This window comes from Vigna angularis, chromosome 1 (genome assembly GCF_016808095.1).
Source record: "Vigna angularis cultivar LongXiaoDou No.4 chromosome 1, ASM1680809v1, whole genome shotgun sequence".
NCBI lineage: Eukaryota > Viridiplantae > Streptophyta > Magnoliopsida > Fabales > Fabaceae > Vigna > Vigna angularis.
The window spans coordinates 33,948,928-33,975,854 of NC_068970.1; the positions used below are offsets into that span (position 1 = coordinate 33,948,928).

Genomic DNA, 26,927 nt, shown 5'->3' on the forward strand with positions numbered 1-26,927 from the left:
GTTTATGCAGGAACAGTTAGGACTCGAAGCAGCAAAAGTTCCGAACCTCTTCTTGAAGGACTTGAGATTAACAAGAGGAGCAGGATATCCAAGGAATCTGCTCTAGAGATCCTTTCACTATCTGATAAGAGAAACATGGACAACAATGGTGGACAGATTAGTAGACGTACTTTGGCAGATTATGCAACCATGGTTGGCCTTCATCATTTTAACAGCATTGCAAATCCAAGGGTCAATGTCGCGAGTGTGGAGATAAAGCCTGCGTTGATCCATCTTGTGAAAAGCAACCAGTTCAATGGACTGTCACATGAAAGTCCATATGAGCATCTTACCACCTTCTATGAGATCTGTAACACTGTGAAGCTGAATGGAGTTCCTGATGATGCTATTAGATTGAGCTTGTTTCCTTTCTCACTGGGAGGCAATGCTAAATTGTGGTTGAAATCTTTCCTGAAAATAGTTTTACTGAGTGGGAATATGTGGTTGCAAAGTTCTTGAGCAAATATTTCCCACAGTCAAAAATCAACAAAGGGAAGCAGGAAATCTCTTCTTTCAAGCAGGGCATGGAGGAAACACTGGGACAAGCATGAGATAGGTACACAAGCTTGCTGAGAAAGACACCTACTCATGGCTTTGATGAAGCAACGGTAGTCAATCTTTTCCTTGGAGGTCTTGGGTCACAAACTAAATTGATGTTGGATGCCTCAACTGGAGGCAATATCAAGTGCAAGACCCCAAAGGAAGCCTATGAATTAATTCACAACATGGCCACCAATGACAATGAGATGCACAATGAAAGAGGAGCCCCTTCACAACATAAGGGAGTTCTACAGTTACAATCTCAGGATGCCTTGCCTTCTCAAAATAAAATCATCACTCAACATTTGAAAACATTGACAAAGAGGCTTGCTCAGATTCAAAACGTGTCACAGGTTCAACAACCTCTTTGTGAATTATGTGGTGGTGATCATATCAATGGTCAATGTGGAATGCCTGAGAATCTCAATGAAGAGGTTAACTACATGGGTAACCAATTTCGTCCCAACAATTACAATCAAGGTTGGAAATCTCATCCAAGCATGGGACAAGGACAATTCAGGAAAAGTACAGGACAAGTTAATAGGCCACCACAGCAGCAACAATAGTGGCAACAACAACCTTCTCTTTCTGACAGAACCACAAGGCTTGAAGAAACCCTCCAACAATTCATACAGGCAAGTCTTTCCACTCAGAAAAGCAATGAAGCTGCTATAAGGAACCTGGAGATGAAGGTTGGTCAATTGGCCAAGAAGTTGGAGGAGACACCTAACAGAAGTTTTGGGGCTAATACTCAAGTTAACCTTAAGGAGGACTGCCATGCCATTTTGACTAGAAGTAGTAATATTTTAGATGAGACAAAAATAGAAAGAAAAGAAAAAGAAAGGTTGAGTGAAAAAGAAAATGATGAAGAAGAGAAAGAAAAAGAAGAGAGTGAAAAAAAAAGAAAAGGAAAAAAAAGGGAAGAAAAGAAAAAAAGAGAGGAAGAATATGAGAGAAAAATAGAGAGAAAAGAAAAAGAAAGTTTGAGTGAAAAAGAGAAAGAAGAGACAAAAGAAAAAGAAGAAATGGAGAGAGGAAAGAGAAAAATTGAGAAAATTCTTCCTTACCCTAAGGAGTGTTCAAAGATTGCAAAAGAGAAGCAATGTCAGCGTTTCAAGGAGATCTTCAAGCAATTGGAGATTACTCTGCCCTTGACCGAAGCACTTCAACAAATTCTTGCTTATGCTAAGAACATGAAGCAATTCCTCAAAAAGAAGAAATATCTAGATGAGGAAACAATTGAAGTTCATGGTAATTGCAGTGTCATATTGCAGAAGACACTTCCTCCCAAATTCAAAGATCCAGGGAGTATCACCATCCCTTGCACCATTAAGAATTATGATATAGGGAAGGCTCTAGTTGACTTAGGAGCAAGTATCAATCTAATACCCTTATTTGTGCTCAAGAAGATTAGTGGTCTGGAGGTCAAACCAACAAAAATAATCTTACAAATGGCAGACAGGTCCGTCGAACACCCTTATGGTGTGGTAGAAGATGTGGTGGTGAAAATTGATAAGCTTCAATTCCCTGTGGATTTTGTGGTGATGGAGATGGAGGAAAATGCAGAGATAACAACATTCTTGGACGACCATTCATGAAGACAACCAAGGTTGACATTCATATAGATGATGGATTACTAACATTAAAGGACCAAGAGAAAGAGAGGTAACTTTCAGTGTTTTTGAAGCTGGACAGCCAATTCAAGAAAAGCAAACTAGTAGTAAAACAATAGATGAAATTCTATCAGTGACTAGTTTATCAGATAAAGCTGCCAGGTTGGTCAAAGAGAGGCTTAATTGTTTTTCTCCACAAGTGAAAGAAGAGGAAGAAGGGAAGAAAGAAAAAGTGGTCCACCAGCATCCTGAGATGAAAAGTGATGAACCCAAACCTGGCACACCAGTGAAATTCAAGAATAGGCTGTGGGTTGTCAAGAACATTAAAGAAAAAGGGATCCTTGAGATTAAAGCTCCTTATTCTAGGAGAGTAAAGTTGGTAGCCAGGTTATTGTTAAGATTTTTTCAGTGTTATGAAGGAAGGAAGAGCATAAACATTAAAGATCCAGACTAAGCTTATTGGGTCAAGCTAGTGACGTTAAAGAAGCACTTACTAGGAGGCAACCTAGCTTTCTAAACCTTTCTTTTTAATTTTTTGTTTTGTTATTTTGTTTTCTTTTTAATCAATTGTTTTGTTATTGTACTTTGCTTGAATGAATTAAACTGCTTTGATTCAACTGTGTTGTGTTTTGTGATGAGTATTGCTTTGTGAGAGATTCTAGTGTATTGATTGATGTTGAGATGATGCATGATGTGCTGATATACATGTGATGGCTCACAATGTATGGAACAGGTGCTTGAGGTAAAATTTGATTGAGATACTGAGTAGGGTGTTTTTCTGAATTTTGGGACATGAGAGTTTACCTGTGTGAGTTTTGGGCTTCAGAGTTGTTGTGAATAATTGCTATTACTTTGGAACCATGAATCATGTTTCCCAAATTTTTTTTGATTAAACTACTTGCTTGTAGGTTTCATATGATCAAGGTCATCTTTTGTTATCCCTTATTTTTTTAACCTACTCATGAATTTTTCCAAATAAAAAGAAAACAATTTGTTTTATCCTTTGAACCTTTAGCCTTAAGCATGTTTTGAAAAACCTGTTTTAAATTCTTTACCTTGAGTTGAGTTGAGAATATTTGTGAGGTATTGATAAAGATTCAAGTTTGGGGTTGCTAGAAAAATAAGCAGTGAGCACAAAGAAAAAGAAAAAGAGAAATCAAAAGAAAAGAAAAATGAAAAGAAAAGAAAGAAAAGCTCACTACAAGCGAAAAGGTTGGGAATAAGAAAAAGATCTTCTTGAAAAGAGAACCTGTGTGTAATTGTTAAATTCATAAATATCTCTCTTAACTCAAGGATTTTGCATTCCTGAAAAACCATGTTTCTTCTTAGCCAGGCCAAGTTACAAGCCAAGAAAAGCCCTTGTGATGAAAACCTGCTTGTGGGTATGTTTGATTTTGGTTAAATGAAAGGAAAAATTAATTTGTGTGACATTGTAATAGTAGAGTGAAAGAAACACCAACACCTCACTATACACCTGTGAGTTGAGTGGTACACTTTTGAGTGCTTGAGTGATACACTTTTGAGTGCTTGAGTGAAACACTTTCTTTAGTGAGGAGTAGTTCTTTGAATTTCTGATTGCATCTCTGCTTGGTTGATTGATCATTCTTAAGGATAGCATCTGTTGAAGTACATGAGCATCACACTGATTTTTAATTAATTAAGGCATCTATACACTTTTTGACTGATATCTGTATGCTGAGTTGATAAAAGTGATTGCTTATTTGAAAGAAAAAGTTTTGAAAAAGGTTGAGTCATTATAGTGATTATTCTGAAAAGCTGAGTTACAATCTGGTTGCTTGAGGACAAGCAAAGTTCTAAGTTTGAGGTTGTGTTAACGGTTGAAAATACCGTTATTTGTGATGTGATTTTGATACTAAATACACCCTTTTTCACTTAGAAACTTGCTTGGACTCATGCTTTTTCATTAAGTTGTGTGAATAAGAGAGTTGAGGTTGAATTTGATGATTTTATGACTAATTTCCCTTGTTTTGATAGGTAATGAGAGAATACGGAAAGCAGAGATGAAGTGCTAAGGAGTTAAAGCTCAGAAAGGCCTGGAAAAGCACCAAAAGGAGGAACCGCATGAAGCTTGGGCGCCTTATCTGGAGGCTTGAGCCTCGAAAAAACAATGTCCACTGCCCGGGCGTCCAATTGAACGCTTCAGCCCTACATGAGGATCGTCGACCACCTAGGCGCCCTAAATGGGGTGCCCGAGCGTCGTAGATCCGGCCCAATTTTTGCTCTGTTTCGGCTCTTTTAGACCGGGACCTGTTTCTACTCTTTTCCGACTTTATTTAAAGGACCCACGCGCTCTAGGTTTTGTATCTCTGGCTGGAGCAACACAACAACACAGTCTTTTACTCTCTGAAGGCGGATCTAGAGGCGAGAGCTTCCTCTTCTACTTTTAGGGTTTCACTGTCTCATGCTTTTCCATTATTCATCTAGTTTCTCCATGTCTATGGGGAACTAAACTTTATTTGTTGTTGGGGGGGTGATGTAACCTTGTGAACTCTCATGTATTTGAATTGATTCTTAATTTATATGCTTTTTCATTAATTGTTAGGGAATTCATCTGTTTCAATGCTTGCTCTATTTAACTCATTTAGTAGCATGATTTATGAATTGCATGAGTGCCGAGAGATTCCTTACAATTCAGGTTCTTGTTGAATTCTTCCAAGGGTAATATTTCTTAGGGATGAGGGTATGAGTACTTGGTCGTCTTAAGCTCTTGATCTTCAGACTTAATTTTCTAGGAACGCTAGGAATTGCACGAACTAGGAATTAAGGTAGGCTTATTGCGCCGAGGGATCGGGTTCTAAGTAATTTAGTGAGTGACGTTAACATTAATGTAAAAAGAAGAATTCTTATATACATGAGAGTAAACTTGGTGAAATCAAACCCTAACAACATAATCATCTCATTTTATAAACAACCTCCGGTCATCGTTGTGTTCTTTGCTATTGATCAATTGCATTCATATTTAATTTTCTGTCTTTGCATTTTAAACCAATGGTCTCTTTTTATTTAATCGAGTTATCACACAACTGTCTAGTGTCGAGAGTCTTCATACGATACTTGGTCTTACCATTTTATATTACTTGTGTGATTTGGTACACTTGCCAATCCATCAACACACATTCGATATTTCGTCCCATTAACATAAATCCCTACCCCAACGAAAGTGAGTTATGTATTTGCGAACTTCGTAAGACGTCTAGTCACAACCTAGAATGATAGGGAGATTCATCTCATTCTCTTCATTTGAAATATCCACCTTAATCTCAATGATTGAATCCTCCTCAAAAAATTCAGGAGAGTCATTCTTATTTTCCTTAATATTTACACCAATTGTCACACTCCTAGACAAGTCCAAACTTCGCTCGATTGATCCCTAACTACCCTACCAGAAGACTCCTCAAACGAAGAAAGAGAAATGACAGACATTATTACCTTGAGCAAGAAAATGGTTGGTTTGGCAAGAAGCTGAAAAAGAAAAAGGTAAAATTGATAGGTCAAGCCCACCCCTATTTATAAAAGTGGGCATCTCAACTGTCTTCAAGCCCCAAGCGTTAGACTTTTTCGCATCTAATGGTCCAGAAAGATCCAACGCTTCAAATTCTGACAAGTGCCAAGCTTAAGGCATCACAATTGTTTTCCTGAATGGTCATAATTCAAAACGAATGACCAACAAGAAGAGTACACAAAACCTAGCGGCCAAAGAACAAACCACTTCAAAACTTAGACAATGCTCGGGCTTGGAAGGCATGTGCACATCTCGTTCGATCAATATTATCCAAACGGTCAACCATTTTAGATGAAATCAGACCAGGAAGTTGAAGTATTGTAGAGATAGAACGATCAAATCATGATTAATCTTGTTTGGGTCGTAATTAGGTTTATCCTAATCAAAAACCCATTACAAAGTCTATAAATAGATATTCAAGGTTAGGAGGTAGGTTACACATTAATTACCCATTTATTGTCCTTACAATCTAAATCGAACTGACTTTGGTATCGGAGAACCTTTGAGAGATGCCCCTCAATCAAAATTGACGAACGAGACTTGAACTTAAAGGCGATGAGTTGAAGACCATCCCGTTGAAGAGAGGACTCGACCTCACACACCTGAAACAATATCATTTAATTTTTTTTGTTTTATAGAATGTTATCATTATATTAAAATTCAAATTTTACAATACACAATATTTTCTTATAATAATTTACTAATAGAAATTTTCATATTTCATTAAAATTTTCTTACAAATTTATTATAAAATTTTGCAAAACATAAACTTTTTCTTTTTATTTTTCTTAAGAGTTTTAATTGGCCAATAATGTCTTCATGAATAATTATTTCTTGCAAAATTATAAAATTTACAACGATTTTCTACAAAATTTTATGTCAAAAATGTGTTTTACAAAATATTTTGCAGCAATTTCTTACAAATTATTATTTATAGCAAAATTTATATGCATTTTCTAAGAAAAAGTTTTCAAAAGAAAATTAGCGGTGTGTTTTTTTGAGTGAATGTAAAACTAATTCTAATTCACATTCACTTAAAATTAATATTTTTATTAAATAATTTTGAAATGTATTTATTTAGTATTTTATTGATAGCAAACTAATTAAATGAATTTTTAAAAATAGAAATGTAATTACGCAAAAGTTGAAAATAGTTTTAAATGGATATGCTTAAAAGTAAAATTTTCTTCATGTTAAAATTTGAACTTAAAATTATTATAAAATAAATAGTTCAATACTATTTATCTATCAAATCTAAAAGTATTTATTAAAATTAATTAAAATATATCTTTCATAAATTAGTTATTCCAAAAAATATTAAAATTAATATTTTAGTTTTAAACTATGAATTTTTATATTAATTAATTTTATTTTTTTCCTTTTTATATAAGACCGAAAAAAGAGGTAAAAATATGGAAAACTCATCTTGGAATTCAGTTTCAAAATAACGAAGTGTAACTGATTTTACGATGTCATACTTTAAGATAGGCTTAGAGTTCAAGTTTTTGGCGACCAAATTTTGGTCTTAAGAAAAATCATTGTAAATGTATAAAGATGGACTAATTGTGTTATTTGGGAATTTTATTTTTCATATATTATTGGGGTACAAAAATCAGAGAATTTGAGACAACATTTATAATGTTTTTTTTTACAGAGTCACTACCTGGAGATTGTTAAATGGAAGTTTCAAGTATGAAAAGATAACTTTTATTTTGGTTTTGTTATAATAAGAAAAGTTAGAATATCATTATGAAAAAATATTATAGACAATTTTTTTATTAATAAAATAATATATTTCTATCACATTCAATAATTTTATATTATTTAATAACTGAGATCTAAAATAATTTAAATATTTTTTCTTTTCTTTAAAATCAAAATCGTGAAAAATTAAAAAAACTGACAGTAACTTGTATGGTGATTTCTTTCTTTTACACATACAATATTCAACGAGAAATTGTTTTGTCTTGAATTATTTCGCCTAATGCAATGAACTTTATCATTTCAACCATCCTATGATTTGCAATCCTTCCTTAATTTATAGCGGTTTAGGTGAACGTTTGCTCATAAGTTGGAAACCAACCAGCGAGGGCAGAACTCCATTAACATGATATTACGACATATGAATGATATTAGGAAATTTTGTGGCTTTATTTTTTATTTTTTTCATTTTTCAATGTTTTTATCAATGTGCTAATTGTCCCGTAGGTTAGCAAATTATGTGCAACAAGCTCGATAAAATAATATGCAACTTTTATGCACATCAGTCCACATGACTATTTTTTGGCAGGTCAACTTAGAAACAATCGAACATTGTGATTATCCAGTTTTTCCATCACTTTGAATCTTAGATTCGGCCACGATAACTTTGTTGTTTCAAGTTACCAAATTCAATCTATAATTATTCAAATTTTATATTACTTTAAATCTATTTAGATAGATCTATTTTAAATTTAAATTTATAATTTTAAATTTTAAGTTCAATTCATTTAATTGAATTTGAAGGGAAACAAATTGAATAATTTAAAAAAAAAACTCAAAATCAAAGTGTATTTAGCTCATTTTTTAAGTTATGAAATAATAGGTCAGACTAGCCTTAAGGTAGCATCGAATCATACTCATCTAAGATTAACCTGATTTAGTCCAAGTTCATGTTTAGTGAGTCAGACTTAATATGAATTGAGTTAATCTAAGTATAAGTTAAGCCAAATCAATATAACCTTAAGTTGAATTGAATCGGAAAAAGCTCACATTCAATTAAGTCACATTCATCTTATTCATAACTAATTTATGTTCAATTGAGTTAGCTCTGATCAAGACTAAGTCGAATATATCTCCATCAAGACCAAGTCAGACCTAGCTCAATCAAGACCTAGACCCATCAAGATCAGCTCAAGCCTAACTGATCAAGACCAAGTTAGGCTAGCTCTATCAAGACCTAACCCCATCAAGACCAAGTCAAACTTAGTCCAATCAAGACCAAGTTAAGTTAGGACCAAGTCAAACCTAGTCCAATCAAGACCAAGTTAGGCTAGCTCCATCAAGGCTTAACCCCCATCAAGACCAAGTTAAGCCTAGTTCAATCAAGATCAAGTTGAGTTGAGACCAAGTCAAGCCTAGTCCAATCAAGACTAAGTTGAGTTGGAACTAAGTCAAGTTGAATTAGCTTAAGTATAGGTCGAGTCAATCCAATGTAGACCTAAGTTAACTCAAGTTGTCCTAGGTAAGCAGAGTTAGTTTGGCCTCAAGACGAGCTAAGTTGTATTAGACCAAAGGTCGAACAAAGTCGATTCGAGCACAAATTGAGCTAATTCAATCTAAGTTGAAGTTAAGTTGAGACAACACAAACCCAAGTTGAATTTTTCTGGATATAAGCCATGCCAATTGAAGAGAATAAGGTTGGATGGTTAGATCAAGTTGAGTCTAATCGAATCCAAATTTACTAAAAGTATCGTGGAATTAAGATAACTTAATCAAGCTAGACCAAGTAAGTTGGACCTATGTTTGAATACATTGAATTAAGACATTATCTAACTAAAGTAGATTTAATCTTAGGTCAAATTTATTAAATTGATCCATAGATTTAATCTAATTGAGAAAATGAATTTAGTCTATATTTAATATAATTTAAATTTGCCTAAAAAGAAATCTAAAATTGATTTGATTAGGATGGATATGAATTATCCAGTATATTTTATTAAATCTCCTTTACATCTAAACTAAAAAAGTTCAATTCATAATTAGCTCTACTTAAAATATTTTCCCTTACAAGACAATAAAAGTACCACCAACATGGTTTTTATTGTTGTCAACTACTGAAACTTCTATTTTTAAGTCGACCCTAGTGATTCAATTTAACTACTAATCCGATCTTAAAATTACTATATTGAACTTTGTTTGCCATATAAATACTATGGAAAAATATAAAAGTGATGGTTTGTCCGGTCACCTTAGGTTTGCTATTTTATTTAGTTTTGACATTATATAACAATTGTACGTCGCCCCAGCGTGGTTACGAATATTTAGTATCACAGTTGCTTATAAGGCGCATTTACATTGATCTATGTTCTTATACATCAATTATCTTTGTACTACGTCCTACAACATAAAACCAGAGCGATGAATTGCTGTATCCGAAAGAGAGAGTATAAGAAGTAAAATTAGGGTTCGGTTAGCCACAAGTACAGTGCTTTTAGACTAATGTACTTTAAAAGTTTCCTGTTGGGTAACATGAAAATGTAAGTGCGCAACTACCACCTCAAAGAACGTAAAGTGGTAGGAAAAGGGGTACACAGACCCTATTATCAGGATTTTTTTTTTCAGAGGTTTGGTGGGGTAACCACTATCTTTAGACTCTAACCAACAATTCGGATCATATTGTTTAGTTTGCTCACTGGTAATTAACCAAATTAAGACCAATCAATGATTGGTTGGCTACATTACTGTAAACATGAATACTCGTTTGTGATTCGTATATGAAAACTGAAAGAGAAAAAAGAAAAATTACAAACCTAAGTAATTTTTTTAGGGCTGTTAGTATGAAGTTTTACCACTAATTAATAGTTTAAAAACGAAGTTAAGAAATAGCAAAGTACTACAGTAAACCATGGTTATGGGTATGTCAAAACGCAAAAGAAAATGCAGCATTACATATATGCATGACAAAATCAGATCCTATATTAAGTTAAATTCAGTACGCAACAATGTATCTTCATTTATATTGCTTTCTAATGCATCAACATTGAATGACATGAAAAATTAAGAAGGTCAAAGATAGGATTTAAGGAAGACAACTAAGAGGTGTGGTGTCTGTCTGACTAATCAATTAAACTGAATAGTCAAGTTAACAAAGAGTGGGAAACTCTATTCAAACATCATTCTAGTAAATTTTTTTTTTTCATTTATTCTTCGGATTTTATCAAAATTTCCTTTTTTCAGTATTTCTAAACACCAATTAGTAAAAGACTAAGTGACTACTAATCTAAATAATAAGAACGAATACAAAAAGAAACACAAAATTTTGTTAAGCCCCAGATTTAATTAAATGTGTGATAATCTGAACGCTGTTGTAGAAAAAAATGTGGAAGTGAAGAGAAAGGAAAAGTAAGCGAGCCCAATTGACCTCAGAAAGGAATTAGCATAGGCATTAATTGATAAAAATAAATATAATAGATGAATACATATAAGAACAATGATGGTACAACTTGATATAACAATGCTTCACTAGCTACTAAATAATAATGAATATCATCATCAAGCATTGAAAACCTTGGAAAGAGCTTGCAGCACATTGAGTTGGATCCTCAATTTTAAGATGTGTTCCGCCGTCTTAAGGAAGAGCCGGTCGGGGTTCATTCCGGCGCCACCGGGAACCAGGCGCTGCAGCTTCTTCATCCTCCTCTCCACACCCTCTTGCCTCCTCCTCCTCTTCCCCCACTTCACCTTTCTCATGTCCCTGCAACCCATTAATTTTTAGCACGATTTTGTGTCCCAAAGGAAGAAAATACTAATAAATATGATAGATTTTTTCAAATGAAAGAAGAGAAAGAAAGGAAAGAAGAAAACAATGATGAGAGTGGAAGAGAATGGCATGGAATGAGAAATGGGGGAGGGCTATAAATGAATGGAGAAAAAGGCAAAGTTCAAGAAACGGGCCATGAGAGCCGAGCCCAGCCGATCCCATTTTCAAGTGGCTAGCGCGCCGAACAAAACATAAATAATAATAATATTTTTTTTTATTCACATGCACTACTTATATATAATATGAAATAATTTCCGCTATTTATTGGTTGTAGGTTATTATGTGTATTTTGCGTGTGGATTTTGGAGGGAGACTGGGTTTTAGTTTGGCGTGTACGGGCCGGTGGGCCAGGCCCACGTTTGTCGTGGAGCGGCCCACGCACGTGTCTGTCAGTGGCTGGCACCAGCCAGATTTATGAACGGCTTGCGTTGCATACACGTGTCCTAGTAATCCTCGAATCCCGACAGTTGTTCGCTCCTGTCACGGGATCGGATCGGTTGCGTCATGCCCCATCGTAAATCCGAGTGTGAGTCAGCAAATCGTGCGGCTAACGATGGTCCTGCGATGGACCCCACGCGCGAAATTCGGTTTCCCACGTGCGGCCTCACATGGCCTTGTTCTTTCTCGTGTGGTGGTGAGGTCCAACCAAATTCCAGAACACTTCTCTTCACCAGAGACTCACTCACCCTTGCCTTGCCTGCACCCACCATCATTCATCTTCCCATTTATTTTTTTTTTCTACTTTCTTTTTTTTCTTTTAATGGTAATAAAACATTATTAATTGAGATAAATAGCTAAAGTACGTTAGTCTAAGTGATTGAAAATTTAGTCTTCTCGGGACAAATTTACTCTTTTAAATAAAGTTTTATGTTTTCTGAAGGAAAAATTAAAAGAAAAAGTTTTTATTTATATGTTTCTTGTAATAAATTAGTCTTAAAAGTTGAAAATAAATGTTTTTTTTTTCTTAACTAGTAACATTTTGTTACTTCGAAACATTTAGAACGACAGAAGAAGAATCAAATTTGAAAATCCATGGATGATGTAATCAAAATCTTGAGGTCATGGTCCACTCAAACTAGTTGGTAAAGGCTTTGATCTATGATATTTGGTTGCGTAATATTTATGCTCTCAAACTATAAATAGTTATATATATTTTCATTATTTAATTAAATGAGTCATATACCTTTTTAATACATTTTCTGTTTGGTTCTTTAATTAAGTTGTTGTGTAGAGATGCCTTTTATATTAAATGTCTAACAATTGCTACATTCATTTAGTTTGCGTTATCAGAGAACATATGCTGGTTAAACTTAAAAAAAACATAATTAATTTATTTAAATAACATCATGTGTTGGCTGGCTAAGTTTAAGAAAAATTTATAACGTTAGTGGTTAAAATATGTAGCAAATTATGAATACTATAGATATATAGAGAGAGAGATTATGATTGAGTCTCTCTCTCCTCATCCTGATATTTATCATTGCTAGTGGGATACACGAGACCATGTGTGAGGCAACTTAGATAGCATATTAAGAAATGAAATAGTTGTATATTAAAGTATGAAAGAAAAATATATATCGCTATATGTCTTGGTTTATAATATACAGATACATTTCTTTAATGTTATGGGACTCCGTTATTATTTTAACTTTTTTCTAATTCCAGAAAGACCACATTAGATTTAGTTGCCTCTACTTTACGTCTCTCGAATTGATTAATTACATGGGACCAAACTAGCCTGGCTTCATAATTATGAACGATTTTTGGCTACATTTTTTTGTGAAAATCTAATTAATATTTAATACAATTAATTAGGCCTTGCAGAATCCATTTATTAGTCCCTTTTCCTTTTCGGATAACCAACAATTAGGTATACAAAAACTCTAGCACAACATGTTATTAGGACAGAATTCCGAATACAATTTTAAAACCTCCGTTTGTTGAAAACAGTTAGGTAGAAAATGTCTTTTTTTTTTAAAAAAAAAAAAAACTAAGCAGTTAAATATACATGAACAGAACTCAAAGCATTTAGGATACCTACGAGAGACATGTAACAATAAAATCACCATGTTTAGGTTGTTGAGACTTTTACGGTAATTATTATATCAATTATAGCCTTCAAGAATGTTTTCAAATATATTGACTTTTTGAATGCTATAAAATTAACTTGTTTTAAGTAATTTACACCTCCATAAGTACATCAAATCCCAATTGCCTTACTTTTTGTTGGATCAGTTTACGATATCTGAGCATCGAAATTTATGTTAGACATGTCTATGATTGTGTTAGAAATATGTGTCTAAGCTCGAGTGAATGAGTTAGTAACTTTTCATTAACCTGTTTAATTAGTTATCTCTTTTATTTACTTATCATTTTTATTTATTTAGTCTTCTTTCTACTTCATTCTTTTCCACATTTAATCTAACTTTTATCCTTCAATATACTATTTTTTATGAGATTCTTAATAAAAACTTTTAAATATATATATATATATATATATATATATATATATATATATATATATATATATACACAAACAAAACATTACAGAAAGTATGTGAAATAAATTGTATAAACTAGTCTACTATATATTATGAACATCTCTTTAGATTGATAAATTAGTTGTTTCTTTTATTCGTAATAAATTATAATACCTTGGTCAATTTTATATTAGTTAGGGCCTATTGAAACTTAACATTCCACTAAAAAGTTCCTAAATTTGAATAAACAAAAAAAGTGACCACTTCGTTCGTTTCTTTTTTTGGTCAGCTACGAATTCGTTCGTATACGTTAATCAATAAAATTTTACACGAATTATTCGCACTGATGATGTATATCAAAAGTAAACACTCTTAACTTTGAAGTTTTGCATTCATATATTGTCCACAAAACGCACATAATATCTAAAAGGAAGTATATGTACTCTACACTTGTTGCATGTGCGTATAGGAGTCATGCCCTAGCTATATATGAACTACATTAAAGATTATATATGTCGATACATATACGAGGATAGGAGCTGTCTAATCTTATAAAATAATTTAAATTTATTTTATAAAAATAGATATTAATATATGTGAGTGTTGGAGCTGTAGAATAGGTTGCTAGCGCGAGCTGGGTAGCGAAAGCGGTCCCCTTATTAGAAGACTAAGAAAGTTTCCAGGGTCATTGAAACCCATGCCATGTGACGGTTGACGATGACATTTGTCGAGAGATGAAGTTAAAAATTTATTACACAGAAGACATCTAAAATCGAACACCTACATATGCTTCTTCGTACGTACCCTAGTACACACAAACACGACAATACCATAAGATATAAAAATGGTTATTTGACTTGGTGAAATCACAGTGTGGTTGAGTTAATGCAGAATGCTGAGCCACTGGGGTAAGCACAGTAATAGTAACAGTATAACAGCAACAGTTTTTAGGTTACCAAGAAGTTGGAGAATTCACATGGGTTGTCGTAAGAAGTAGTAAATTGAGATGGAAGATGGTAGAGTGAGTGAGACCCATCTACTTACACAACCCTAGGATGTGCAAATCATTAATAACGTCACAGGCCTTTGCTTTTGTCTCTCTGTAATTACCCTACTTACACATAAATTATCTGCACCCGCATAAATGGTGCTGTTCGAACTTCGTGTAACTCACAATTAATTCACCAATTAATTCTTACCCTTTCTTCCAATTCTCTCCCACCTTATCACCTCATTTCACCCAGTTTCACAATATCCTGCCCAACAGATTAATTAATATCTAAACTTATTATTATTAATTCATTGCCCCCCACCCACTTTCATTTTTAATGCTCTTAGTTCCCTTCACTTTTTTATAAAATCCTATTTTTAATTATTCAATTCTTTATCACCAATTCCTTATACCCATTCATGGAACAGCACTTTTTTTAATCTTTAAGCACCGATAAATCAGTTTTTTATCATTGTTCTTGTAATGAGTTATGGTCTTACAATATGTGTGTGTTTTTAGAAGGGAAAATCTTCATTACAAGTTCATTCTCATTATTAAGATGTGATTATAAAGACTTCTACAGGGTAATTGATCTAGACTAATGTTGACAGAGGGAATTGTGTAATCAATTATTGACCTTGTGTATTTAATATTTGATTATAGAAGATATTATGTATGATACTGAGTGGGATTGTGAAGTCTTAAGGCATAATGGGAGTTTGACCTTATGATATGGAAGGTTTACAAGATTACAAAAAAAAGAAAAGCTCGATGTCGTATCCATGGCCGTTTCTCAGAATTCCAATTCCATCGTTGAAATTCATGTTTAAGTGAAAAACAGGCCTTTTATGGTAATATTTGGGTTGTCTCGATACCATCTTAGTTTTTACAAACTTAAGTGATGCATGTTGGGTATTAGATATCAATCATCACAATTTTTTGGGCATATGGAGAACAGTGTGGTCAGTCCGTACACATTGAACAATAGTGTATATTATCTTAATGTTATAATCTCTTAGGCTTTTAGCCAATTTTTTTAGGGTTGTTTTGTGAGTGGATGAGGACCTAATTAAGGCTTGTACTCAAAGAGAAGTCAATTGATTTAGTCTTTATATATCTTACATATTTGATTTTTAGGAATTTGATGTGTATGAATGACTTAAAGGTATGAACTTGATCTTTTGGAGCCTATGATTTGACGATTAATTAATATAGTTAAATGACACTAGGCTTGTGTTTGATAAAATTTTACCCTTGTTTTGAGGCTTGGGGCAGTTGAACAAGCCGAGGCTCATGCTTAATGCCCTAGGTTTTATTACATGTTAGACAACGTGAGAACTTAGAGAGTTTGTCTTGTGTATGCTTTTAGGAGCTTTGTCACGTAGTGTAAATAAATTGAATATCTTAGTCAATTGACTTTTTCTCACAAGGCTTGGTGTGGTTGAATGACTTATTTGTAGTGTCCGACTGTTTTTTTCTCGGTTGATTAGGAGCTTTGCATTTAACCTTCTTGTGTGTAGGGTCGAGTAACTTATTAGAGTACACTTTCATACTTCGCAATCCGTTCTTTAAGTTCCTTCATTGTCTTTGGCAGTCGATGACAAAGGCTACTGACGGTTTTCTGATATCGATCCATGAAGGTCGTCAACACATGTTGGAGGAAAACTCAGGATTGAAGCCCTTCACTCGCCGCACGATTTTCTAACCATGAAGGTCTTCAATGAGTCTTCCTTTTCTTGCTTGAGACTCATAAGGGAGAAAGCATTTAGATATTGGGCCCAACTTCTTGCAAACTTATGCCCGAACATGCACTTGATGCTCGCAAAATGCTCGATCGAATTTGGTGGCAAAGAATTGAACCACTCCAACGCTTCTCCTTCCAAAGACAAGAAGAAAGCACGACACTGGATGTCATCATTCTCAGTGTAGAACGTCATTTGTTTAATGAACATCTTTAGGTGGTCCTCAAGGTATGTCGAACCGTCATACATCTTGAAGTTAGGGGGAGCGAAGTGCTCCGAAATGTGGACCTCCCTTATAGTTGGGACGAATGGCAATATACTAGCTGTATACTCCGTCTTCACCATATGGTGCTCCCTACTAATAACAATACTTTCCTCTAAGACAATATTTGTCCCACTTTCCTACCCTTCGTGCTAGAAGCTTGACTGGTGCTGACCGACACAAAATTCTGCTTTGTTCGTTCTGCATGAACAATCTTGTCCCCTTCTTCGACAATCTTCTCCTTGGCGGCCCTTGCCGCATTCTTAGCTCTAAGGGCGGCCAACTCCCCCTTATAACATTGTTGCTTCTCTGTCATATGTTTTTGAAGCATTATAATAATCTTCGCCGGGTCCTCCGAGCTCATGTTTCTCGTGGTCATCATTGGGTCTTCTGAATCACTCGGGTCCCACGGTGGGCGCTAAAATGTTTCGAGTGTGGGGTCAAGTAACTCCACAAATCACCCCTTCACACTTTTAATCCTTAGTCGCACGAGTAACTACATTCGTCTTTAGTCCAAGTCCTCCTTCGTCAATGCTCAAACTTGTCTGGGGGTTAGAGCAAAGTCTTAAATTTACAATAAATTGGATTACCTACCTCTTACATTTTACCTCTATTTATAGTTTTTGAGATGAACCTAAGATTAGTGAAATCCTAATTGTTGATAGGGGGAGCAATATGAGTGCTAAACCCATTCCTTTGTGTTTGGTTTTTTATGAGGATGACACATTAATTGTAACAACACATATATGTTTTCATGATACAACAAAAATGTGTATTTGTGATTGATACAAATGTTGATATGTAAATGTTTCGTTATAATTGATACATATGATGACATGTTGATTGGTCTACATACTACTATGATCTTAATTATGTTTTGATAACAGTTGAAAAACTGTTATTTTTATACTTAATGTTGACATAAAAAACAACCTTTATGACTTATAAACTAGCTTGGAATAATGCTTTTGCTTATGTTTTGGAAATAAGAGAGTTGGATGGGTTTTATGCTTGGTTTTCTTTGTTTTTGCAGGAATTGAGATGAATTAGATGAAAGAAGTTGAAGTAGTAAGGAGTCGGACTCAAGAAAGGAAGTGAAAGTGCTTAAAAGAAGATTTGCAGTCACCGCTGAGCGCAATTCTACCGCTGAGCGGCATTCTGAAGTCCCGCAGCCACCGCTGAGGGGCAAAACTGCAGCTGAGCGTCAATTCTGAAGACCCGCACTTACCGTTGAGTGGCAAAAGTGCCGCTGAGCGCCATTTAGTTGGGCTTGGGCCTATTTTCTGTAATCTTTAGGAAACTATATAAGGGTTTAGCTGAATTAGGGTTAGTATCTTTGGACAGAAAGAGGCGAATCACACTTTCTTCACCCCTTGGAGGAGGATTTTGGATGCTCAAGCTTTATTCTTCAACTTCTAGAGTTCTATCTTTCATTCTTTCATTGTTTTTCATCTAGTTTCACCATGTCTATGGTGAACTAAACCTTCATTGTTGTTGGAGAACCGATGTAATCCTTTGAAACTCTCATGTATTGAATTGGTTCTACATTCTATATGATTTCTTTCATTAATTGTTAGGGTTTTTCTTCTATACTTTATGCATGCTTTGCTTAACTCATTCAATTGCATGATCATTGATGTTATTTGTATGGACACATATAAGTAAATCTAGAACTGAAGAAATTCTCCCAAGAACAATATTTCCTAGACATAGGGATAGCAGGATTGGTTGCCTTTAAGCTTTTGTAAGAATGTAATGCATGAATAATTGCTAGGGAGACAAGACATTGTAAACTAGTGATTAGGAGTAGGCTTTTTTCACCGAGACATCGGGTTTAAGGTAAATTAGAAAGTGACATTAACATTACTGAGAAAAGATGAATTCTTGAACACATGAGAGTGGATAGGATGAATCGGAAACCCCAACAACATAATCATTCATATTCTACATCAACCGTTTTTGCATCTTTCTATTCCATTGATCAAAACTTTGCATTCTTGTTTATTTTTCGTAATTTAACAACAATGTTTTCGTTTACAAGTCTAATTTAATCAACAAATCACATAACTGTTTAGGTCATGAGTCCTTTGGGATACGATACTTGGTCTTACCATTTTATTATTACTTTATACGATTCGGTACACTTGCCGAGTGTTAACATGTTTATATCATCTGTATGCATACTAAATGTTTTAATGTGATAAAACCACAAGCACAAAGTAACTCTGTAAGAAATAATCGAATTATAGTGATGTTGTAATCAATTAAGTTCATCAGACAGCTTATGTTTTAAACTGTGGCAAAACAACAAGTTTTAACCGATTACATTAAGTGTATAATCGATTAAAACTTGTGCCTTTGCATACATCTTTTTGAAATGTGTTGTGATGAGTTTTGAAGTGAAAAAGTTTTCAAAATTTGTTTAAGTATATAACTTAATCGATTACACTGTTTATGTAATCAATTAAGTTTGTTATTATTTGAAAATTATTTTCAAGTATAGTCATAACAATGATAACGGTCATATTTTTCAAATATTTTGACTAGCATTTATTAGCAATCGATTACATTAAATGTCCGTTCATTTAGAATTGTTTTAATTGTAATTCTGTTACAACTGTAAATAATGTAACCGATTACATTACTTACGTAATTGATTGAATTGCGTTTGTTATGATAAAACTATAAATTGACGCACTGCACACCGCTCTCAAGACTTTTGATCATTCTAAACTTTCATATCTAATATTTGTGAATCGAGAAAGGAATTACAGGTGTGCTAAGACGCTCCAAGAAACAAGATATATAGAAGTTGATAACATTGAAGGTTTCTTGAAAAACAAATTTGGTTTGCATTGCTGATCAACTACTGCAGTACTGAGGTGTACTCTTGACTGATCAGATTTCATTTATTAGCAATCTTGAATTGTGATGTTCCTTGTGCGTGCGGCCAGGAAGAAGAGCGAGGATTTCTTTGTACTTTGAGAGCTATCTCAAAAGGTGACTGGAGATGAGGATTGTTCTTGCTACAGGGCTTTGTTATTGGCTATATTAGATTAGTGAATTAGAAAGGTGATTTACATTTTGACAGATTGGTCGTTGTAAAGCCTTGTTGTAAAAACTCAGATTTTTATAGTGCAATTGGCTTTCAATCTCAGGTTGATTGCAAAGACACTGGATGTAGGCATTGAGGCCGAACCAGTATAAACCCTGTGTTTCTATTTCTTACCTTATCCCTTTTACTTTCATTGCATGCGCTTTATTGCTTGGATTTCAAGATAGATTAAAGATTATTCTAAGTTTTCGATAAGATTGAAAAAGAAATTGATTTTATTGATCACCAATTCACCCCCCCCCCTAAGGTTTATTGCATGCGCTTTATTGATTACTACTTTTCTAACACTAATCACGACCAATATCGACCCATTATACAATAATTAGTAGTTACTCTTAACCTTGATTTGCAATGTCTCTTAAGGAGTAATTTGTTGTTGGAACTGTCCGTTCGGCCTCAAACTCTACCCAACCAAATGGTCTTCGTCATATCTTATCCAAATTTGAGGGTTCCAACATACATGTGGCCGCCCGGCCATACAGTACACAAGCCCCCGAAGCCTGAATTACTCGGCTAACAAAATAAACAAGTTTTGGGTTGGGGTTCTCCTACAACAATATTGCGCTGATTGCCTCCTCTGATACGCCTATGTACAATTGGAGGTCCTTATTATCTATCAGCCATATCATCAAAGGTCGGCTAGCTGGATGAGTTTAACCTCCGTGAACACTTTCTCGCAATTATAATCCCACTTCTCCCCCGAGCCCTTATTCATCTTCTTCAGCACCAGTCGGATTCGTTCGATCAACTTAGGGATGAACCGGACAACGATGTCATCTACCCCAACAATCTCTGCACCTGCTTCAAGTTCTGTGGGCTTCTCATCTCTAGGATAACGGTGCACTTATAAGGATTAACCTCGATTTCTAGAGCGATCAACATGAATCCCAAGAATTTTCCCGCTCCAACACCAAATGTACACTTGGCCGGATTCAACCTCGTGTTGTATTGCCGGACCTTCAAATTGACCTCCTCCAGTTCTTTGATGTGGTCCACGATTGAGTTGCATCGAACCACCACATCGTCTACGTACACATCCATGCACTGTCTGATTTACTGCGGAAAGATCTTCAACCCGAAAGACATGACTTCATAGCACTAATTGGCCTTGTCAGCTATAAAGGCCGTTTTTTCCCAATCAGGAGCGTACATGGGAACTTGATTGTAACTTGAATAGGCGTCTAAGAAGCTTAACATGTTGTTCCCCGAGGCCCAATCAATCAGCCCATCTATACTAGGTAGCGGATAGGCATCCATTGGGCATGCCTTGTTCAGATCCGTATTGTCTGTGCATATTTTCCATTTCCCGCTCGATTTCCTGACCATGACCACATTCACTAGTCAGGTCGTATACGTCACTTCCCTCACGAACCTTGCCTCCTTCAACTTGTTCACCTCATCCTCCACTTCTTGTCTCTTCTCCTCCCACATCTGTCTCTTCTTCTAGGTGACTGATCAGGCTTTCCTAACCATGGACAACTTGTAGGACATAACCGAAGGGTGAATCCTTGACATGTCGGCTGCCGTCCACATGAAAATATCTTGTTTTCACCTCAATACTACCACAAGCTCCCGCTTGGTAGCCTCATCCAAACCTTTGGCCATCATTTTTATCTGAGTATCATCCCTGCCCAAGATAACTGGCTTCACCTCCTCCTGAGGTTTCATCCAGTCTTCAGTGTTGGTTCGTGGATCCATATCCAACATTACGAACTTAGAGTCTCGCACCTTCCTAGAAGGAACATAAGGATGCACCTTCAAATCGACCGCAAAACATTCCCACACCATTTTCTAGTCTACCTGAACGATGCAAATGGTTCCCTTGTTAGATTGATACTTCATTGTGAGATGTGGCGTTGAGACGATGGCGCCAAAAGTATTCAAATAAGGGTGTCCCAACAACACATTACAAGACGTGTTGGCTTCTACCAAGAGGTAGCAAATTCTCTTCTCCTAGTTATCCCGACCGGTTTCCAAGCTTGTCTGAAGCTCCACGTAGCCCCGAGTATGGACCCGCTTGCTAGTGAAGCCTACTATCTGTTCGTTGTATCGAACAATCAGGCCCTCAAACAAGTCCATACGTTAGAACGTTTTCAATATAAAATGTTGATCGAGTTGTCCTGGTCAACTAGGACTTTGCTACACCGTATCTTATTATCTCTATCGTGCTGGCCATGGGGTCATCCTGCTCTAGGTCAAGAGCTTGGAAATCTGCGTCTGTAAATGTGATTGGCGGCATGGTTTTTTGCAGCTTGTCCACCAAGTGAACCATTCGGAGTGCTCTCACGTGCCACTTTTTAGCCAATGACAAGGATCCTCCGCCGGTGAAACCATTGGAAATTGTATTAATATGACTGCTAAAGGGCAGTCGTCACTACGATTCAACTTCTACTTCTTCTCCTCTCTGGTCTGGGACGGTCGGTCTCTTCGTACAGAGGGTGACCACGATATTCCTTCCTATCTGAACTTCTTCGTCGGAACTTCTTTTTGGGCGGTCAACTCTTCAATCTTGTCCTTCAGTGTCACACACTCTTTCGTGGCATGACCCATGTTCTTGTGGTAAAGGAAATGCTTATTCCCGTCGACCCTTGGAGGAGTTAGATGCCTCTTTGTTACCGACATTAGCTCTACGCTACGAGCTTCCTGCAATATTTTAGCTTAGGGTACGTTCAACGGGGTGTACTATTGGAAACCTGGGCCCCGAGGGAGTTCTTTCGGCCTTGATCTTCCATACTTCTCTCCTTGACCGTCTGATTTCTTCCCCTCCTTTTTTTCGACTGCTGCCTATTGATTCTGCTTCTTGCGGACCTCTCTCATTTCCTTCACCCTTATATCCTTCGCAGACCGTTCCTTAAGCTCCTCCATTTTCTTTAGCGGTCGACGATAAAGGCTATCGGTGAACGATCTTGAAGAGAACTCAGGATTGAAGCCCTTCACTCGTCGCATGATTTTCTGACCATGAAGGTCTTCAACGAGTCTTCCTTTTCTTTCTTGAGACTCATAAGGGAGAAAGCATTTAGATCTTGGGCCTAACATCCTGCAAACTTATGCCGAAACATGCGCTTGATGCTCGCAAAATTCTCGATCGAATTCGATGGCAATGAATTGAAGCACTCCAGCACTTCTCCTTCATAAGACAAGGAGAAAGCACCACACTAGATGTCATCATTCTTAGTGTGGAACGTCATTCGTTTAATGAACATCTTTAGGTGGTCCTTAAGGTATTTCGAACTGTTGTACATCTTAAAGTTAGGGGGAGCGAAGTGCTCTGAAATGTGGACCTCCCTTATAGTTGGGACGAATGGCAGCGTACTAGTCGTATGCTCCGTCTTTACAATATGGTGGTCCCTTCTAATAGTAGTACTTTCCTCTAGAACATTATTTGTCCCACTTTCTCTACCCTTCGTGCTGGTAGCATGATTTGTGCTGATCGGCACAAAATTATGCTATGCTTGTTCCGCATGAACGATCATGTCCTCTTCTTCGACAGCCGTCTCCTTGGCGACCCTTACCGCATTCTCAACTCTAAGGGCGGCCAACTGCCCCTCATAATGTTGTTGCATCTCTGTTATCTATTGTTGACACATTCTAATCATCTCCGTCGAGTCCTTTGAGTTCATGTTTCTCGTGCTCACCATTGGGTCTTCTGAATCACTCGGGTCCTACGGTGGGCGCCAAAATGTTTCAGGTGTGGGGTCGAGTAACTCCACAAAGCACCCCTTCAAACTTTTACTCCTTAGTCGCACGGGTAACTATATTCATCTTTAGTCCAAGTCCTCCTTCGTCAATGCTCAATCTGGTCTTGGGGTACCTGCCAAAGGTACTCTGATGTTTAAGTCAGTAATTAATCGGGTTGGCGGTCACAACAAAGTCTTAAATTCACAATAAATTTGATTACCTACCTCTTAGTTTTGATCTCTATTAATAGCTTTTTAGATGAGCTTAAGATTAGTGAAACCCTTATCACGGCTCAATCTCGGCCCATTATACATTAATTAGTACTTACTCTTAACCTTGATTTGTAATGTCTATTAATGAGTACTTTGTTATTGGACTTGTCCGTTTGACCTTGAACCCTGCCCAATCGGATGGTCTTTGTCATATCTTATCCAAGATCAAGGGTTCCAGCATACGTGACCATCCACCTCTCTTTAGTGGTGCGACCGCCCAACCATATAGTGCATTTATAATGCTTTATCAAAAAAGGATTTTAATCCAAGTACTTGCGTATGTTTAGTTGATGTCTCTTTGTGCAAGATTGGTTTATATTATGATTTATATTTGGTCTTGTGGTACTCAATTTTGCAAGTGTAATTAATATTTAATCCTCTATTGCATATTTATTAAGGCTTTTTTCTCTTTTGTATGTTTTTTTTACAATACTTTTATTTGAGGTTTAATTAACTTTATCACTATGGATATACTGGTAATGTTGTGTATTAAAGTGAACTAACTCAACTCATACGAATCTTGATTGAGTTAAAAATAAGTCAATTTAATTATATTTTCTTTCTTCATAAAAATTTTGCAATCTTATTTGATCCATCATATATTGGTAAGTTAAGTAGATTGTCTCATTTAAATATATTTTATTCTATTAAATTGTTTTATATATTCTTTTGTCATAAAATCAAAGTGGATTCACTCAATCATATGTTTATATCACCTATCTCACTATCCACAGTTAATAATGAATATAGTAAGTAAATATAAAAATATTAATTTATATAGGTTAAACCACTTCTTAGTCCCTATTTACGTGGATTTTTCCCACGTAGGTCCCCCGTATAATCAGTTTCTTCACTTTAGTCCTTAAAAGTGAAAAATTGATTCAATTGGATCTCTGCCGTTAAATTGGTTTAACGAGGTTAAGTTTTTTATGGCCTGGGACGTGGACAGTTTTTTAAACATGGCATTCATAGAGCATGTAGAATTTGATAACATTTAACATTTTAAAAATAAGGATTTCTGAAATGGGGACTGTAAGAGTGGTTTAACCTTCTTTTAATTATAACGGATTACAATTAGTACTTTCCTTTTTAATTACTTTTAATTATCATTCCTAGGTAATTTTAAAATTCCAATCAGATTCAATTGAAGTGAACCCTAAATTAGTTTCCTGATAGACTATTCACGCAACTTAGATTTTATTTTCCCCCAAATCTTTGGGTTCCTCTCTCGTGCACAATAAGTTATCTTCCTCTCGTGGCGCAGTGAGTGTCGGAGTGCCGAGATTGATGGTTACGAGATGAAAATTTTGGGGTTCCGAGTTATGATTTAGGGTTTCCTTTTGCCTCTGCTATTCATGATTGTGATTCTTGTTGGTTACGGAATGAAAATTTTGGGTTTAGGGTTTCTAGAATTGCGAATTGGGAATTTAGGTTTTTTTGTTATCTTAAAATTGGGATTTTTGGTTTGGGAATTCTTCTTAGGAGCTTTGTTTTTGTTTCTCAAATGATGTTTGAGGGTTTGAATTCTGGTTTGGGAAATCTTGTTTCTTGATCTGGTTGTGTTTTCGTTTGGGGTTTGGGATTGTTTGTGGTGGTTTCCACCTTTAAAGTGGCCTGCAATGGCGGACACTAATTCAAACTCGTTTAGACTTTATGGTAGCTTTGGGTAACTTGCTTGGCTATGGAGAGGAGTCACGGTGGCCCAGCGATGTCACTGTTGGTTTAGATTGAACTTAGTTGGGCTTACATGCCAAGAGTTTGGTTTCTGATTGAACTTTGTTGCAGAGGCCAAAATATTATTAAAAATAAGATAAATAGAATTTAAAAATAATATTTTAATTGCAGGTCAAATAATGATAATACAAGAAAATGTTAAATGTTGTCAAATTCCACATATAAAGCTATGTGAAATGCCACGTTTCAAAAACTGTCAACGTCAACATCCTAGGTCATAAAAAACTTAACCCCGTTAAGCCAATTTAACAGCAACAACCCAATTGAGTCAATTTTTCACTTTTAAAGACTAAAGTGGGAAAACCGATAATACGGGGACCTAACTGAAAAAAAAGTCACATAAATAAGGACTACGAATGTGGTTTAACCATTTATATAATTGAGCAAAAAATTAAAGTAAGTATCCAAGTCATTCAAATATTATTTAACAACTTTTTCATTTAAAAAAAACTCAAAATTTCAATCTACATAATAAAAATATAATAAATAATTGCAATGAAAACATTATAAAAAAATTTTGTGGGTGAATTACAGATCAACTTAATTCTAAATGTACATAAATTGTTTAACCTGCGAATTAAGTTAGTTACTTAATTTGTTTCATATTTAAAATTTAAAAAAAAAAACTATATTTTTCTAATCTAACCCGATTCAAAATCATGGTAACCTAAGTTAACTCATAAATTTTGAACTCATTTTAACATTCATAGCAAAATGTAAAGAACATATAGTTATGTTATATAAATTACATTTGGTAATCATTTTTTTTTCGCAAATCACATTTTCTAGAATTTCTACAAACTTGACACAAATAATCTTATCAATCTTCTCACGATCAAGGAAGGATAAGACCATGATAGATACAGTAAAATCTCACATAAATTGAGTTCAACACATGACTATTTAGAATGACATGTCACTTAAGACCTTAAATTTCATGTTGTTACTAGTGCAAAATAAGTCTTCCATGTCTAGGGTTCAATGTCATCATTGAAAAAAAGCCAACGTTAGAAATGATTGGTGACATTGCCATAAATAATTCTCCTATTTAGACGTCAAAAATTTCCATATTCTGATGTCATATGACTAATTGACATCTGAAAAGGGGAAATTTGATGTCAATTAACATTGGAATTTCACTTTTTGGACGTTATATGGTTGCATGAATCATGCCAACTTGCATAGAAAGGACATTTTAGGTATCCATGAAGCAATTTGACGTCTAAAAAAGGAAATTCTGATGTCTCTTACATTCCTTATCCATTAAAGTTTCCCTCTTGACCGTATTGAGAAAAAATTTTAAGCTTTCCTGGAGATGTCTCTTACAACTAGCTTTCACAACATTTATATCCTCAAAATTAGTAATTTTTTGTCTCTAGATTTCAATAAACTCCTTCATGTTCACAAAAATCTATTC

At 35.3% G+C, this 26,927-nt stretch overlaps 2 protein-coding genes across 2 annotated transcripts; one reads left to right on the plus strand and one right to left on the minus strand.

The window, feature by feature from the left end:
• Nucleotides 1-1,772: 1,772 nt before the first annotated feature.
• Nucleotides 1,773-2,177, plus strand: LOC128194919 (uncharacterized). The gene has a single exon (XM_052871430.1). The coding sequence runs from the start codon at nucleotides 1,773-1,775 to the stop codon at nucleotides 2,175-2,177; it is 405 nt and encodes a 134-aa protein (XP_052727390.1).
• Nucleotides 2,178-10,865: 8,688 nt separating this feature from the next.
• Nucleotides 10,866-11,328, minus strand: LOC108321437 (transcription factor PAR2). Its single transcript, XM_017553183.2, has one exon. It carries the CDS (start codon nucleotides 11,179-11,181, stop codon nucleotides 10,969-10,971), a length of 213 nt encoding a protein of 70 aa, XP_017408672.1. The 5' UTR covers nucleotides 11,182-11,328; the 3' UTR covers nucleotides 10,866-10,968.
• Nucleotides 11,329-26,927: the final 15,599 nt, after the last annotated feature.